Below are 19116 nucleotides of genomic sequence, written 5' to 3' on the forward strand. Positions count from 1 at the left end.
TGAAAGGTTGTGAACCCTTTAGAATTTTCTATATTTCTGCATAAATATGACCTAAAACATCATCAGATTTTCACACAAGTCCTAAAAGTAGATAAAGAGAACCCAGTTAAACAAATGAGACAAAAATATTGTACTTGGTCATTTATTTATTGAGGAAAATGATCCAAAATTGCATATCTGTGAGTGGCAAAAGTATGTGAACCTCTAGGATTAGCAGTTAATTTGAAGGTGAAATTAGAGTCAGGTGTTTTCAATCAATGGGATGACAATCAGGTGTGAGTGGGCACCCTGTTGTATTTAAAGAACAGGGATCTATCAAAGTCTGATCTTCACAACATGTGTTTGTGGAAGTGTATCATGGCATGAACAAAGGAGATTTCTGAGGACCTCAGAAAAAGCGTTGTTGATGCTCATCAGGCTGGAAAAGGTTACAAAACCATCTGTAAAAAGTGTGGACTCCACTAATCCACAGTCAGACAGATTGTGTACAAATGGAGGAAATTCAAGACCATTGTTACCCTCCCCAGGAGTGGTCGACCAACAAAGATCACTCCAAGAGCAAGGCGTGTAATAGTCAGCAAGGTCACAAAGGACCCCGGGGTAACTTCTAAGTAACTGAAGGTCTCTCTCACATTGGCTAATGTTAATGTTCATGAGTCCACCATCAGGAGAACACTGAACAACAATGGTGTGCATGGCAGGGTTGCAAGGAGAAAGCCACTGCTCTCCAAAAAGAACATTTCTGCTCATCTGCAGTTTGCTAAAGATCATGTGGACAAGCCAGAAGGCTGTTGGAAAAATGTTTTGTGGACGGATGAGACCAAAATAGAACTTTTTGGTTTAAATGAGAAGTGTTATGTTTGGAGAAAGGAAAACACTGGATTCCAGCATAAGGACCTTATCCCATCTGTGAAACATGGTGGTGATAGTATCATGGTTTGGGCCTGTTTTGCTGCATCTGGGCCAGGACGGCTTTCCATCATTGATGGAACAATGAATTCTGAATTATGCCAGCAAATTCTAAAAGAAAATGTCAGGATAATCTGTCCATGAACTGAATCTCAAGAGAAGGTGGGTCATGCAGCAAGACAACGACCCTAAGCACACAAGTCGTTCTACCAAAGAATGGTTAAAGAAGAATAAAGTTAATGTTTTGGAATGGCCAAGTCAAAGTCCTGACCTTAATCCAATCGAAATATTGTGGAAGGACCTGAAGCGAGCAGTTCATGTGAGGAAACCCACCAACATCCCAGAGTTGAAGCTGTTCTGTATGGAGGAATGGGCTAAAATTCCTCCAAGCCGGTGTGCAGGACTGATCAACAGTTAGCAGAAATGTTTAGTTGCAGTTATTGCTGCACAAGGGGGTCACACCAGATACTGAAAGCAAAGGATCACATACTTTTGCCACTCACAGATATGTAATATTGGATCATTTTCCACAATAAATAAATGAGCAAGTATAATATTTTTGTCTTATTTGTTTAACTGGGTTCTCTTTATCTACTTTTAGGACTTGTGTGAAAATCTGATGTTTTTGGTCATATTTATGCAGAAATACAGAAAATTCTAAAGGGTTCACAAACTTTCAAGCACCACTGTACTTGCTTGTGAAAGCTTGCGGCTTTCATGTAACTGCCGCCTAGCAACAAGAGGCAAAGGGTAAAGAGGGTAGGCTATCATAGATTCTATTCGGAAGAGATCAACACAATTCTAGACTCCCAGAAGAGGAAGAGCTAGCACTAGAGAGTTCACCAGTGTTTTCATGTGCCATTTCCATTGAGTAGAACAGCCAGTGAACCGCAGCGTGTTCTTCCGCTGACGTCACAACATGGCCGCGAGCCACGGACCCAGTTTTCTTGCGCTGTGCAATTAAAAGTTGGATATTTGCGTAACAACAGCTTCTTTTCACGTAATTATAACAGAAATCTAACATGTTTGCCATGTTGTATAGTTTCTTTAAGAAATTGCATAGAGTCATGTTCGTGTCATCAGCCCTTTAAGATGCTCCTGAAAAAGCTGCAAGAACTGCATGAAACAAGTAATCATGTCAACATGGACCAGAAGCTCAAAAGAATGTTTCCAACATCTTGTGGATTCCATGCCATGAAGAATTGAAGCTGTTTTGAATGCAAAAGGACTCCATGTTAGCATAGTGTTCCTAATAAAGTGCTCTGTGAGTAGTTTATGAATGCATCATTGCTACTGTGTTAGTATTTAGGCATACTACTAATTAAGCAGTTGGGGAATTCTCCATGAATGGCACTTGCAGCAGTGAGACAAATCCACACAGCAGAGAACGATGCAGCACATAACACGTTATAAAATGTTCCTCCGCATGCAGCCTGCAACAGTATTTTTCAATTATATTATGTACATCACAACAGTGTCTCTCACCCTCAGTAAGCTGTTGTTCTAGATCTTTGATCTCTCTTGTCTCCTTTGTGATACAACTCAGCATGTCATCTAGCCGCCCTTCCAACTCGTGCTGTTTCCTACTCATGATGGACAGCAGCTGATTCTTACTGGCTAACTGAGCCTTCACATGAGCCTTTAAAAAAAAAAAAAAGCAGTAGAGAGAGTTCACACACAATGGGTTTCATTATATGCTCTCATTACGTTCTGTATTGGCAAATGGGTCATTCTTTGAGTTCATGCAACAGGTAGCTAATTATTTTTCATTGAGAAAATATGCATAATTGTCACTCTCATCTCATTATCTCTAGCTGCTTTATCCTGTTCTATAGGGTCGCAGGCAAGCTGGAGCTTATCCCAGCTGACTATGGGCAAAAGGCGGGGTACACCCTGGACAAGTCGCCAGGTCATCACAGGGCTGACACAGACAACCATTCACACCTACGGTCAATTTAGAGTCACCAGTTAAAGGTGGGGTACGAGATTTTGGAATAACGGTTCCCGCAAGCCATATTTTGAAAAGAAACACGCCCGCCCTCGCCATGCTCCCACCCCCCGCGTCTCCACCCCTCCTCCCCCTTATAAAGCCTGAGAAAATCAGGCTTTATAATGGGTGTCTATTGCATTACACACCAGTGGAGAGTGTAGAGAGCTTGGAAAAATAGCTCAAACTCTCTCATTTAAACTGTGTTTTCAGCCCCAATTTTCACTCCACACACAATTTTCTCAAAAGTAGTAGCCACACTTGTCCTGATTCACACAACGTGTCTACCTACACGATAGGACTTGCAGTTTTTGAATGAGAAGCCTGAAAGTGAGGAGAGGACAGCCGCGCAGCCCCATAGACTGCCATTATAAACTTGGCAGAAAAGTCACTCGTTTTTAACTCGCTCTAGTGACCTCATTTTTTACACTACAGACAAAAAAATTACATCAGTGTGTTCAGGAGAGCCTTGTGGCGCTCACTGTGAAAGAATTTTGTGAATATTTCCTTCCGTTTTCATGTAAATCCCCGTTGTTTGGAGGGAGCGCACTGAGAAAATCCTGTGACACTCTGCTCGCAGCGCGCGGGTTGGGGGAAGGGCTGCTCACTCTCTCTCTCACACACACACACACACACACACACACACACACAGAAGGGACGGGCTACTCGCGGGCTTCAGTCTGATTGACGTGTCAGTATCCAATCATTTTGAGGTGGTACCTCGATAGGATTGGATGGCGTTTTTCCTTTATTTTACACTGTAGACTGGATTAAAATATTTCGTTTTTGGGTCAAACCTTCTATTGTACTGCTTGCAACATGGGTGTGAGGAGCTTTTCAAGCAATATGGTAAAAAATACTCCTGAAAAAAATCTCGTACCTCACCTTTAACCTAACCTGCATTACCATACAACATATACCCTAGGCCTAAGTGTAAGGCCTAAGTGTTACCACTTAGATAAACTGAGAAAAAAAAAAATCTGCATTTTCTAATATAGCAGCTAATACATGACAATCGGGTCATAAAGATCCAAACATGAAGATCCCCAGGTACTTTGTGTGCTACTGAACACACAGTCCCGCACTGTACATTTCACGTGGGATTACAACACTATTAATTTCCCTGTCCGTTACTTCCACGGTCATAAACAATTACAGTTTTGTGCAAAAAAGCCTGCGTGTTATTTTTTCATGCCTATTTTTTATTACATAGTAGCATGTCAGTCTATTTTTAAAAGCTAATAGCCATTATATCAGAGACTCAGATTGTTGGCGCACCCGCATCTAAGACGCACTATTTCGAATAATGAACGCATTGTTGAGAGGGGTAGGGGCCAATATGGACGCAAGCATTTTATACCCTATTTGGAATGTTTTGTGGCATATTACCAGTGTAGGAAATGGATGCCCGCCCCACCGCGGTCAGTTTGCAGCAAGGGCGTAATGAATTTATAGGTTGCCAGCCCCACGGGTAGTCCTTCTTTGAGGGGGTTCATCGTTCTCTTGATATTTCATCATATTGAAGGACTTTGAGACATTTTCACTAGATTCTGTTGGTTTGTTTACCGACGCGGGCGCGGCCATATTGTTTTCGCTTAGAAATAAAACGAGCGCTCTGATTGGCTGTTGCTTCGGAGGTTCAGCCAATCAGAGAGCTCGATACACACAGCTCAGTGAAATCCACCCCAAGTCACATCTGTGTCTGTGACTTTGAAAACCAGCGTCCAACCACGAGTTGTCAAAATATCACATAAAATTGATTGTTAATTGTTCCAAATATCTGAAAATGTTGTATGACTATCTTGAGATAAAACCACCTGAACCAAAGACCTCTCAAAAATGAAAAACTGAAGAGAGAAAGAAAGCACAACAAAAATATGATAAAGATAAGAGAAGGAGAACTGTTGTGGACAGTTGGAAGCAAGAGTTTGACTGGCTGGTATCCGATGACAACAAAAACTATCTACTGTAAGGTGTGTAGAGCTGCATATGGGCCCTTGTCTAAACGAAAAACCCCAGATAGACTTAGGAAATATGCCAATGGAGCTTTTGTCACTGGTTCTATCAATCTGAAGCATGATGATTTGGCTGATCTCAAGCAACATAGGTCACATATACATTTATATCCATAAACACCAGTAATAAATAAAACTAAATTGAATATATGAAATTACATGCATGATACATTACATGCATTGCCTCTTTTACAATTTTTCAAAAATTATGCGATATTACGGCAGATTATAGTTGAAATTGGGGCAGGCAACTTTTCAGAGTTGCCTGCCCTGTGGTCTGGCTGATATTTTCCATGAATTTCCCACACTGATAGTATTACTTGACTTCATGGTCTCAATATCGAAAATCTTGCACAAATATGCAATTTCCAACATAATTATCTGGATATTCAACAGATTTCAGCATTGGATGAATTTGTTTTGACCGCCGCCATATTAAATATACATTGGACCCGTTCGGACCCATTCGTGTATTTACGCCGCCCCGTTTGTAGCGCCCCAAGCGAGTAAAACCTGATCCAAGTCTTTCGCTAGGTGGCGTCCAGGGGTGTAGTGGGCGTGGTACGCGGGGGTACGCCGTCCACCCACTTCTCCCGAAGTGAGATTAAAAAAAAAAAAAAAACTGTCATTCAATGGCCTGAGTTTATACGCTCTACAGTAAGTGACACGTGCCTTTGTGCTCATCATCAATGCCCCCCCCAATCGAACGTTACGTAAAACGTAGCGACGCAAAGTAGAATGCATTCTAAACGCAGCCGAGATATTAGAATTATGTAAACGGTTGACTCCGCCATCTGTCGGTTTAATGCTTCATGATCTTTGAAGTTCTAATGCGATTTTTGCTCAGTATAGAGATCTTGCAGTCACGTGACCGGAAAGTACACAACCCCCATCTTGTCGGTCAAAAACACCGCTGAATACTGCTGCACTCGTGTACAGAATGGATCAATTTCAACCGACGGACTACACGGCTCATTTTTCTAATGAACAGATAACTCGATATATGTCTAAAATAAACGATCTACAGATTTGTGACCCTTATGGCTTTCCGGACGGAGTTTTCACGACTGGATTTTGAACTGCCAGCGGAATACCCGGACGTGTATGATTACCTCATCAACTTTCCCTCGCTGTTCAGTGGTGAAGCACTGCATGCTTATAAATCTCTGGACAGTTATCTCTACAGAAATTCAGGATTTGTCAGCGACTCAGATGTGGCATCTTGTAAACAAGAAAATAATCCTCATTGGATGGGTAAGTCACTTAAGTATTGAGTATAGCACTGACCAGCCGATTATAGAATAGAATAAGGTAATTCCAAATCGTCCGTCTTGTTTACATGGATCTGGTGTTGGAGAGGTAGAGGCTTGGCAGTGGAGGTTTGAGTGGCTGTTTTCTGAGCTTAGTCAACAGGCCGGCTCTGTAGCCTCGCTTTTGGTTCGGCTCCCGGCGCCGCCTCCTTCGCTTTGCTTCCAATAACAATCCACGGAGACCCCGCTGGTCTCGCCATCTCGTCCGGAATGTTTTTTTTTTTTTTCTCGTCCGGAATGTTGTGCATGCGATGGAAATCGCTACAAACCGTCATTTTCTGCTGGAAACCCATGTCCAGCAAGTCCATACGCTTGTAGTGGATATTGAAGTCCGGTACAGACAAACAACACGCAAAAATACACACAAAAAACATAAAAAACGTGCACAGGTAAGGAGAGCTTGTAGCCGCAGCCGTTGTAGTAGAATTGTATATAGTAGGGTTTTTCAGAAGAAAAGGTAGAAGTAAAAGCAGAAGTAGAACCAGAAGTAGAAGGCGGAATATGGCGTTTGACCGACACGATGGCGTCCGTCACAATCTGGATCGGCTGTGACGTCACATGCAAGTGCTCCATAGGCCTATGATTTTGAATGGCCTAATAATAACAGTAGGGTCTCTCTCTCTCTCTGTGTGTGTGTGATTTCCGGGCGTTCATGGTAACAGCACCGAGAGGGCAACAGAACTGATATAATCGCCTGGTCATCCTTACGCGGATAATTTCACCATATACTGTATATTTTTTATATATATATATATATATATATATATATATATATATATATATATATATATATATATAATGATTTGAAATTCATAATCTTTGTGGCCTTCCTGTTTAGTGTTTTGTTGTACCGTACATCCAAAAATGTGAAATGACAATAAATTTAAAGAAATACTCAAGTCTTTAAGAAGGAGTGCATGGTAGGGCTTAACCCAATGGCTGCATGTCATGTATTTTGTATACGCAGGTGCCTCAATCGCGCCAGACTAAATGCTTGATTTATTCGATTGGTGCCTTTTATAATAAATTTCAGCCCATTGCTGGTTTGTATGCGATGTGAGTGAGTGACGTGACTTTTTTTGAACTTCTGGACACATGCTGTAGCTGTTGCCACGGCAGTAAGTAGGCTAGAAAAATATCGAATTCCGAATGCAGCTCAGCTCAAATGAACATGAATCGAACATGAACAAAGGTGTTTGTGTATCATAATTTCCAATATTTTGGCTTCACGCCTGATAGTCCATGTTAAACCTATGCAAGGTTTATGTTGAGTTCCAGCAGCAGAGTGGTGCTGTCTACGACGATGCATTCGGGAGGAGAAGGCGAATTTGTTCCTCTTTAGCCATTTCGGCATATTTATTGGAGACAAAATAAACCGCGGCTTTTCGCCATAACAGTTGGGCTGTACTGACAAACACGAATGAAAATTGCACACATAAAAATGTCTGGAAAAAAGTGTCTTCTTGTGCCCTCTTGTGTTGTTAAAAGAACTTAACATTTATACAAATCATTCATACCAAACATAGGCGACCAAACAAAGGCTACCGCTTCTGACATGATATCAAATCGATGACGTCACGAATCGCGTACCCCCACTTTAAAAATCTCCACTACACCACTGGTGGCGTCTTACGGTCTATGTACGAATATTTGAAAGAGACAAGAAAACATGGATAAGAAAAAAAAGAAAAATACATCTATTTTGTCATTCTTCGGCAGAGAGTACATTCACCTGAAAAAAAACTGATACCCCTGATACCCAAGGTAATTAGTCATACTAGATTTACAACTGTTGTATCATTAGTATCAGACATTATTAATTTTCAAACTTCATAGCCTGAATTTGAACCCAAGATTGAAGATTCAGCATCCCATCTGATTCTCTGTATTAGAGACAAGCAGAATTAGACCGTCACAGCATGCAAAAAACAAACCCATTCTTGTGCTATAATTTACAAGGAGGAGATAATATAATGTGATATATAGTGGCCTGTGGTTGAATTCCAAAATATTGCCACTGATTAAACAATATCTCAATATATTTGGTTGAAGCATTGATTTTTGTCATCTACATTGCTTCATATGGCTTCTAATACCCCCCCCCCAAAAAAAAAAAAAAACAGAATTGAGAAGAAAAAAACAGCCCCTGGGCTGCCCCAGCTGTTCATTGGGCTCGCTTCGCTCACTAGGTTCGCTTCAACTGAAGGATAATCACTGGGCCCCCCATTATAGAAATGGGCCCCTGTTTTTTCCCAGGAGGGGCCCTGTGGGCCGCTTGACTTGCAAAACAATCTGAGTCTCAGCTATATTTACTTTTATTAATCCTACAGCTACTTGCTAAAAGGAAGCATGTTATTCAAGTGATCCGAATTATCGGACTATAACATTTTTAGCATCAAATGTATCAAACAAACAAAAAAAAGTTTCAAGCTTGAAATAATAAAGACTCTACAAAGCATTAAGAAAACATAACCATGCACCCCTACCTTACTCTACCAGGGTACGAACAAAGTGGCTGACGATCACAAATCTTGCTCTCCCTCCACTGAAGGCTCAAGTGAGGCTGTGTGCTGAGCTTTAGAGCATGAGCTTATCCTGTCTCTGATCCTCTCCTTGTCCTTGCAGACTTTTAGCCACATAGTTTTGTTTGTAGATTTTAGCCATAGTACAAGGTTTCCCCCCTGCTTTGCACATCATCCCCCCACCACCACCAAACGACAAACACACACTTACTCCGTATTCTCCCCAGCTCACGCTTTGATTCAACACAGGAAAAACTCTGCCCAACCAACTACAAGCTATGACGATATTTCCTAAGAGGCAGTGAGCAACTTTAAACTCCACCCAAAATTCCCTACAGAAAACTCTTCCTATTTTCTTAAAGAGACATGCACCAAGTATTATTCGGTGGGCATTTTCAGTACCCTTACTAGACAACTCTGTATAGACCCCTTTCACTGACGTCACCCGAAACCGGAAGTAAACAGACCCTGCGCCATTTTGGAAGACCAACAAACTCGTGATTAGGGGGAAATAACGGCAGCGGTATGTGAACCCACGAGAATAAAGTGGAGTGGCAAACGACTAAACAAACAAATCTGAGCTGTTTTATTTATGATTTATTGGCCCAACAGTAGACTTGAAAGAAACCTGTGTGAGACTTGGCAAAAAACTGTGGATATAATGGATAAGTCTGTGCATGATCTGTGGACACTTTGAGGTAAGTAAACGTAAGAAATTCAGATTTAAAACATGCTAAATTGGCCCCAAGTTGATAACTGTATGAGGAGCAAGCCTCCCAGACTTCTACAATTTAATAATAATAATAATAATAATAATTTAGGATGGTTTGGGGCTTGCTCTCCCTCCTATTATATAAATAAAGCATAGTTGTTGTGTAGGCATATATCATAAATACATATGTATAATTTGGATAAATTAACCTAAATTATGGATACCTTAATAATAACAAAAAGTATTAATTTTTCAACTGAAAAGATATATTATTAAAAGATAAATATCAACAAGATTACCTTGGCCATAACTATGTGTAGGTTATTCTTAATAACAGCTGTAATATCACGAACCAAGCCACTAACAACATAATTGTAAGCCTGTAGCCCTTTGTAGGCTTTCAAGTCATCAGCAGTGTAGGCAGTGTTCGAACGGCTACTCGGGGGATCCGAGATCCCCTGAAACAGACATGAGATCCCTTGAAAACATGATTTGGGAAATGTTGGGGGGTCTCTAAAATATTGGCAAAATGATGTTTATTGACATAGCAACCGTGTGTAACGGGAAGCATTTGCATATCCGAAGTGTTGTGTTTACATCAAAGATAAAATAAACCGATATGACAACGACTGCTGCTGCCAGGTTGGTTGTTGAGTAGCCTGACTGTTTTTTTTTTTTTTTCTTGCGTGTGGTATCATTGTTGACGCGAGGTTGTTTTTTGAACATGCCAATGTGGACACGATTTCTCCTGATGAGTTATGACTTCAGACGCGATGCGTGTGTGGAGGTGTGGAGTCCGCGTGATATGTGCGTAAGATAGGCTTCTCATGTGTTTGGAGATCCGCGCTCTGAGACAAGCGCAAGCACCCCCCCAAGGGAAAAAAAGGGACCCCCCGAAAATATCGGCCTAGTTCGAACACTGAGTGTAGGCACTGGGTGTAAACAACAAATAGTTTACAATGTCTGGGTAGCAAACAGATGGCAGAATTGGTGTCAGGTCCTCCTTATGTTTCCATTCTCCCTTGCCGCGAGTCTTATCATATGGGTCAAACCCATCAATCACAGCGAGTTTCTCCATATACCGTGCCCTTTCTGCAGCTGGTAATGTACTCACATAACTAGAATTATCATCCATCGTGTCACTTTACTCTCGGTCATACTTTGTTTTATATTGTGAGTGCATGTACTTGGTCTTCCAATATGGCGCCTAACAAAATCTCGCGGCACAGTGACGTCATGTGGTAGCCCTCTATTCCAATGGGAGGCTGATCTTGTTTTCCATGCATTAGCCTTGTTGCTGGAATGGAACCAAAGCAACGTTCAGGATAGCTGCTATTGTCAAGGTTGCAGGTAGAGATATTTTTAGTACTCAAACGACCCCCATCTTTTTTTTTTTAGATCAAATTTTTCAGGGAATTAGAAATGACAGCAACATAATTACAGAGTGAGATTCCACAAATACAATATACAAATATTACACAAATACAATACTTACACCAGAATATGGTGTATGAGACAACAATTTTACTAACGTATCTAAGGTCTTCTGGCTTCAAAGTGTGAAGTAAGCTCTGAAGCTGGTCCAGCTCTTCTTGAGCCTCACTGAGCTCAGAGCTCTGCCTGTCCAGCTGCTTCTCCAGGGTCTCTGCCTCCTGCCGCATCTCACACAGCTTCTGGATCTTCATGTGCAGCTGCTGCCTAAGATGGTCCTTCTCTGTTTCTGAAGCCTGCAAAAGGTCACATACACTTACAGTAGAGTTAAACGGAGTTACAATGTCCCCAGCTGACCTAGTGTCTTACTACGTGGGGAAATTAAATCAGTAACAGTGATTGCAATAAAGTGTTTTGATAATCTGGCATTAACATATGCATCATAAAATCACAATGTTTTTATATAACTCAATTCACAAATGGGTGGAACCTGTAAGATATATTGGCACCATTCCTAAAATTGAGAAAAATAATTGCATAAACTACACAAACCCAGTAATTTTAATTTTCCATGCATATAACAGGAAAAAATGTATTTTCTTAAAAAAAAAAACACCATTCATTTCTCATTACAACTACCTTTTAAAATAATAGTATTTTCTCTCAAAAACATACATACCTAAATGATTGATATCCCTAAGAAATATTTTAAATGGCAATTACTTATCATAAAAAAGTTTCAACATATTGTCTTTTACCATGTCCTGTTTCTCCCCTGGGGAATAAATACAAGGTTGCAGACATGTAAAATTGCAGATATATAAAATCCCTATTACCATAGTAAAATAAAAACACAAAAACAGACAAATGGTTGTTGACATTTACAATTATCCAATTAACCAACCATGTTGCAATATTGCAAAAGCATAAAATCATGCAGATGCAGGTCAAGAGCCTCAGTCAATGTTCACATCAAAAGGGAAATGGGAAAAAATGTGATTTCAGTCACTTTCAACATAGCATGGTTGTTGAGCTGGTTTGAGGATTTCAGAAACTGCTGATTTCCTCATACAATAGTATATAGACCCCTTCGCAGTAAACGTCATTCATACGTAAGCGGAAATTGCGTGTGCAGCCTGGACCCAAAAAAGACTCAGAAATGCCTAGTTGTTGTGTTGTCGGGTGTCAGAATCGTAGCAGTGATGGGGTTAAAATGTTCAGAATTCCAGCAGGATCTCACCCATTCCAAAAAAATCGCCGATGTCTATGACTACAAGCCATCAAACGTGTAGACTGGGATGAAAGCACTATCAAAAATGCGTGGGTTTGCAGCGCCCACTTCATCACAGGTAAGATCAGGCTATTTATTAAATCTTTCTTTTTTATTCTTTCTAGTCTTCGTTTATTGATGTAGCAAAATACTTTGGTAACGTTTGTCTGATTAGCTGGGTCATAGTTACACAATGTAATGAATATTGTTAGCATGTTAACTTGGCTTTGCATGCAATTTTGTTTGTAGGAGAGGTCTCGCTTGACTCAAGCAGTCCAGATTTTGTGCCATCATTATTTGTGTATGCCGAAAATCACAATTTTAAAGCAAGGATGGAAAGGTAAAATTGTGTGCCCTCACTCTAAATGCCAACTTACGTTGACTGCTCTAACCTAGCTCCCGCCCCGTTCAGTTTCATTTCTGCTCTCTGCCTCTCGCTTTTTACGCAGCTCTGATTTCTCTTAGCTGCACTCTTTACACTATCATTCCTTTCAGGCCATTACCTCCTGCAAACTGCTGTTTAGTGTTGGTATTTGCTGTTGTAGCTAAAGCCACATTGCCATCACATCACTGGCATAATTTGATCAAAACAAAATGAATATGAATGTCCCATTGTTAATCAAGTTGTACATGCCCGCACATAACATAATCATATGCGTCTAAAGACTTGTAGGCACGAAGTTTTTCGTGGGTGTACACTGAAGTCTTGTCAATAAGGTACGAGTATATATCTGGCCATTGTATACCAGGGAACTTACTAACATCGTCCGTCCACTCTTTAATGAAATACGGATCCGGTAGGCGATGTCCACTTGTTAGAGTTAACTTATTTATGTAGCATTCTCGATCTTGTAACGACAATTGTTTGGCATAATCTGACAGCTCATAATGCCGGTCTATGGGCAGTGCCATTGTTTCTGGGTCCAGGCTGCGCGCGCATCCTAGCAATGGTCGGTTTGTTTACAAACATGCGAAGGGGTCTATATAGTTTACACAAAATGGTATGAACAACAAATAAAATCCAGTGAGGGGCAGTTGTTGTTGAGAGAGCTCAGAGGAGAATAACCAGACTAGTCCAAGCTGACAAGGATGCTACGATAAATAACCACTTGTTAAACCATGTAAACAGAAGAGCATCTCCGAATGCACAACATGCCAAAGCTTGAGAGGATAGGATTCTATTGCTGTCAGCCAGTGAGAGAAGAACTGAGGCTACAGCGGGCAAAGGTTCACCAAAACTGGTCAGTTAAAAACTGGAAAAGGTCTAGATGACGTTTTGACAATCTCATCTTATATACATTCATTGGCCAGGTTTGTTTTTTAAAACATCACAAGAATACTATGCAACACAGAATAACCTCAATTTTTCATGGCACAGATTCCACAAGTTGTTGGAAATATTCCTTTGAGACTATTGTACATGACTGCATCACATAATTGCTGCAGATTTGTCAGCAGTACATATATGCTGTGAATCTCCCATTCTACCACAAAGGTGCTCTACTGGATTGAGATCTGGTGACTGGGAAGCCACTGAAGTGCAATGAACTCATTGTGATAGAAAGGGAGACCATGCCATCAACCGATGCTATAGCATATAGAAATGTCATAAACGCCATTTTCTATTACACCATGCCATAGAAAAGGACCATGCCATCAACCAATCTCTGTACTACAGACTGTACCCTGGGGAAGCCATTCCTCTCATTTATAGACTCCCCAAGATTCACAAGGAAGGAACTCCACCAGCAGCTTTAGTCAGGTGTATACCGAGAGCCAGGGCGCCAGACATAGCAGGTAATCTTAGGGTCCTAGGCAAGCACAGGTTCTCAAAGATAGTATCCATGCAAGAATTAATGATATACGCCTTCGTCAGTCTGAGGTTACAAAGAGTAACTTTGTAGAGGTGTTTAAATTAGCAAAGGCGATGTCCGATGCTGTAGTATGTTCTGGCCCCGTCCCAATGCGGCGTGGCGATGTAGCTTACAGCAGGTTATGGTCACTGAACTGCTGGTTGTCCAGGTGGTGCTCTGAAAACAGTGTGGACTTTATAGATAATTGGGCTAATTTTGAGGGCGCTGCTGGCCTGTTAGGGCGGGACGGTATCCATCCCACTCGGGAAGGTGCTGCTCTCATTTCCTGCAGCATAGGTCATAGTCTTAGAACAGGCCTAGTTAATTCCTGACAATCCAGAGCCAAGGCCAGGGAGCAGACGACCAGGCTAAACCAACTGTCTGCTGGCTGCACAGAGTCGTCACTCAGGGTTCACTACATTGAGACTGTGTCTGTTCCCCGGGCTAAACAAAAAGGTAGAAATTTTCAGAGAGTTTGCTCCAGTAACCTAATCAATATAAAATTAGATCATACTGACTATACAGCTGCTGCCCGCACCTTTGATCTAAAGGTGGGGCTATTAAATATTAGATCTCTTACATCTAAAGCGCTAATGGTTAATGAACTTATCACTGTACTTTGTTTAACTGAAACATGGATTAAGCCAAATGAATATATAGCATTAAATGAAGCGAGTCCTCCTGGGTACAGTTATATACGGGTCATTCCACGCCAAACGTCCGAATGCTCCCGCTCGACCATCTCAGATTTACCTGAAAAAATTCCACGAGGTTCACACACCTCCCAATAGGAAAAGTCCCAAATTTCAGCTCCCAACTCATTATAGTTTTGTCATAAAAAAATATTTAGGCAGCTAACCCCAGACACGTTTTCAGCAGAGTTTTCTAGGGAGCCACTTTCACATTGCTGTATCTAGAAAACTATTTGAGCTAGGTCTTTCAAATTTCCAAGGGCTACTATCTGGCTAAAGTACTTGTAGTAGATGGACTTTTACACATGTGCTTTTGGTTTATCATAGCGTTCTGGCAGCTTGAATTTGCTCGAAAATTCAACTCTTCAAATCTCGCAGCATATTTGAAGGACTGTTGAAAGTATAATGTTAAAGACAGAGGCTTGATATTGCACATGCACCTTCCCACAAATGCTGTGTACTTTGTATTCAAAAACTGTCCCTCTGTGAAGCATAGTCTAGAAGATATTAAGGTTTAAAAATTGGAAAAAATAATTTGGTGCCATTTTTGGCATGGTATAGCAAAAAAATGATAGGTCCCACCAACATAAAATTGGCTGTTTTTGAAAGATTAGATGTATGTTTCTAACATATCCAAAAATTGTGATGGTGTTTTGCCTTAATGTTGCAAAATGATTTTTTGAAAATGAGGTGTTTGCACACATACACAGCATTCATGGTCTATGAAGGCACTTCCAGATGCTAAGAGAACGCCTTAAATTCATTACATACAGCTTAAACTCAATAAAATGCTTCATTTGATTCATGATAAACTATATTTGAAGGTCAACTTATATGTAATCATTAGGTATAGAAACAGAAATGTGTCAAATTGAGCATGCACACTGCAGAACATAATGTGGATGCAAGTGTCTCATACCATCCCCACATCAATCAGATTCCAAGGCACTCTAGTAAATGTTCACACCTGTATTTAGAACGAGCCACTTGCAATCAGATTGACTATTTAAATGACTAGAATGAGCAGGCTCACAGTTTTCAAGATGGCATCTTTGGCTCCATGTTTTATTGGAGCTGTGTTGGGATGTGCTGAAGACTGCCACAGGTTGGATTACATCAAGAGTTATGCAATGTAAGTCTAACTACTTTAATACTTACTTTACATTAATACTTTTCTTGCAACTTTGCTGATTGACCATCATTTTGACATGTTATGCTTCTATTGTTTCAGACCAAGACAACTGGTATCCATCACTTCTCTGTCAAAAGATGACCAAATGCTCCTGAAGCACAGGTGTAGTCTGCAGGATGATGTACCACCTGATGCAACTATATGTTTGTACCATAAGAAAATAAACCTGGATTGTTACTCTTCTCTACAAAAAAACTGCAGCAACCCATATGGCTTACATGCAAGACCTATGAAAAAAAATCTTCGCATCATCTCTCTGTCCCAAGCAGAGGCCATTGGAAAGACATCTGTAAAGGCTGGAATGAAAGTATGCATGCAGTGCAAGAAGCATATGTATAAAGTGTCAGTCAAAGTTCCATTGCAAGAGCATGTTGATCATGATCATGTTGACTATGTACAACAGGAAGACATAAAAGACCAATTGGATAAGTGCTTCACTGCTATTGGACTTTCCCCATGTAAAATCTCACGAGTCAGTCCCAGGGATAAGGAAGCGTACATTAAGAGAAAGGTTGAAGAAGTTGGCCACAAGACCAAGGAAATGCTACATTGGTGTGCTGCAGTCCCTTCAACGTCATGGGCTGCTCCTATGATGACCACATCATCTGCTGATGTGAGTGATGTTGGCTATCTTGTCATAGCTTTGAAGCAAAAGTTATCAATCACGACTGGAAAGCAGGAGCAGATCAAGTTATTAACTTTGGTACCACAAAGCTGGAGTATTGCAAAGACCATTGATGAATTTGGTGTTAGTGAGCGTCTAGTCAGACGAGCAAGAGATCTGCGCTTAGAACATGGTATTTTGCCTGTCATCACACCCTCAATAGGAAGACCACTGAGTACAGACACTGTAAACAAAGTTATTGCATTTTTTCACCAGGATGATATTTCTAGACCACTGCCTGGTAAAAAAGATTTTAAGAGTGTTAAAGAAGGAGACAAGAGAGTACACAAGCAAAAAAGATTAATTGTAATGAATCTGAATGAAGCCTTCCAGCTATTCAAGCAATCAAACCCTGACCTGAAGATAGGAATCTCCAAATTTTGTTCACTCCGTCCCAAGGAGTGCATAACTGTAGGTGCTAGAGGGACACATTCTGTTTGTGTGTACCACCAGAATGTGAAGCTAATGCTTTCTGCTTTCCCAACTGAAAACCAAGCAGAGAAAATCACCCACACAGATCTCCTGAACCATCTTGTGTGTTCCACACAGAACATGGAATGCATGTTACACAGGTGTGAAGAGTGCCCAGGATCCACAAATCTAGAACACTTTTTGAATGACAAAGTAAGTGATGATGTAGACAACATTAGCTTCAAGCAGTGGGTGACAACTGACAGAACAACTCTTTTGGACTACACCATCTCAACAGAAGACTACCTGGATTTGCTCATGGAAAAAGTAAACCAACTGTCGGTTCATCACTTTATTGCAAAGCATCAAAGTCATCATTTATGCCAACTGAAGGAAGAACTGCACTCAGATGAATGCATCATACTTCTTGACTTTGCTGAGAATTACTCTTTTATTGTTCAAGACGCCGCCCAGGGTTACCACTGGGATAACTCCCAGTGTACCCTGCATCCTTTTGTGATCTACTACACGGAGGATGACCAGCTTAAATGTTCAAGTATGTGCATAGTGAGTGATTGTCTTAAGCATGATACAGAAGCTGTGTACACTTTTCTGTGCAGTGTTATACCCGAAGTGAAGAAGTTGCTGCCCACTTTGAAGACCATTCACTATTTCAGTGATGGAGCTGCTGCTCATTATAAAAACCGCAAAAGCTTTATCAATCTGCTTTATCACTCATCAGACTTCGGTGTTTCTGCGGAATGGAACTTCTTTGGAACATCACACGGTAAGTCACCATGTGATGGAATAGGTGGCACAGTAAAGCGAGAGGCTGCAAGAGCGAGTCTGCAGGCCACTGATACAAACCACATCCTAACCCCTGAAGACCTCTTCAAATGGGCGGAAAAAAACATCCTAGGGGTGAAATTTATGTGGATAAGCAAAGAAAGTGTAAAGTCCATGGCTGACAAGCTGGAAAGCAGATTCGCAAAGGCATTCACGGTGCCAGGTACTAGAGATAATCACTGTTTCAAGCCAGTCAATGCCACAACAATTGAGGTCAGCAGAGTGTCTGGAATTGCTGGATTTTTGGTCAACTATGAGATAGAACATATTGAAGAAGAGTTTTCACATGGCCTCCAGATCAGTGACATGACACCTGGCCAATATATAACCTGTGTTTATGACCATCACTGGTGGGTTGGAAGCATCAGAGAGACATCTGAAGATCAGCAAGATGTTCAGATACAATTTATGCATCCACATGGCCCAGCAAAAAGTTTCTTCTGGCCAATGAGAGAAGATTTGTGCTGGGTACCTGTGCAACACATCATCTCTAAAATAGATGCTCCTAGAACTACAACTGGACGTCTATATACAATTCAGGAATGTGACATCGAAGCATCTGAAAGATTCATTAAAGAGTTCAGATAATTTACAATAGCTTTCCCTAAGTTGCCAATGCATACAGTTGTTTTTTTTTTTTTTCTTTTAAATCATGGTACAACAGATATGTAATGGTTTGTGACAAGTTTCAGTTTTCACCAAGATTGGAGTTCCAATATTGCAATACCTAAAAATGGCATATAGGCTATCCTTCTAGTGTACTTTACCATGAATCAAATGAAGCATTTTATTAAGTTTAAGCTGTGCAAAATAAATTCATGGCGTGTTCTTAGCATCTGGAAGTGCCTTCATAGGCCATGAATGCTGTGTATATATGCAAACACCTCATTTTCAAAAAATCATTTTGCAACATTAAGGCAAAACACCATCACAATTTTTGGATATGTTAGAAACATACATCTAATCTTTCAAAAACAGCCAATTTTATGTTGGTGGGACCTATCATTTTTTTGCTATACCATGCCAAAAATGGCACCAAATTATTTTTTCCAATTTTTAAACCTTAATATCTTCTAGACCATGCTTCACAGAGGGACAGTTTTTGAATACAAAGTACACAGCATGTGTGGTAAGGTGCATGTGCAATATCAAGCCTCTATCTTTAATATTACACTTTCAACAGTCCTTCAAATATGCTGCCAGATTTGAAGAGTTGAATTTTTGAGCAAATTCAAGCTGCCAGAACGCTATGATAAACCGAAAGCACATGTGTAAAACTCCATATACTACGAGTACTTTAGC

The 19116-nt window shown here is 40.6% G+C and overlaps 1 protein-coding gene across 8 annotated transcripts in view; it reads right to left on the reverse strand.

Moving 5' to 3' along the window:
- cntrl (centriolin) overlaps positions 1-19116 on the reverse strand; it is a 743138-nt gene that overhangs the window by 650081 nt on the left and 73941 nt on the right. For 6 of the 8 annotated variants that reach the window (XR_009651398.1, XM_060906888.1, XM_060906886.1 and 3 more), the window contains exons 5-6: positions 10988-11182; positions 2395-2548 (exon numbers count right to left, since the gene is read on the reverse strand). Coding sequence is in view for 6 of the 8 variants with exons in the window: in XM_060906888.1 (XP_060762871.1) it covers positions 2395-2548; positions 10988-11182 (349 nt within the window). In the remaining 2 variants the exon portion in view is untranslated. Of the gene's footprint in view, positions 1-2394; positions 2549-8707; positions 8945-10987; positions 11183-19116 lie in introns of those variants that run through there. The other 2 variants (XM_060906890.1, XM_060906891.1) reach the window with 2 other exon arrangements.

The sequence above is a fragment of the Neoarius graeffei genome, chromosome 24, assembly GCF_027579695.1.
Source record: "Neoarius graeffei isolate fNeoGra1 chromosome 24, fNeoGra1.pri, whole genome shotgun sequence".
NCBI lineage: Eukaryota > Metazoa > Chordata > Actinopteri > Siluriformes > Ariidae > Neoarius > Neoarius graeffei.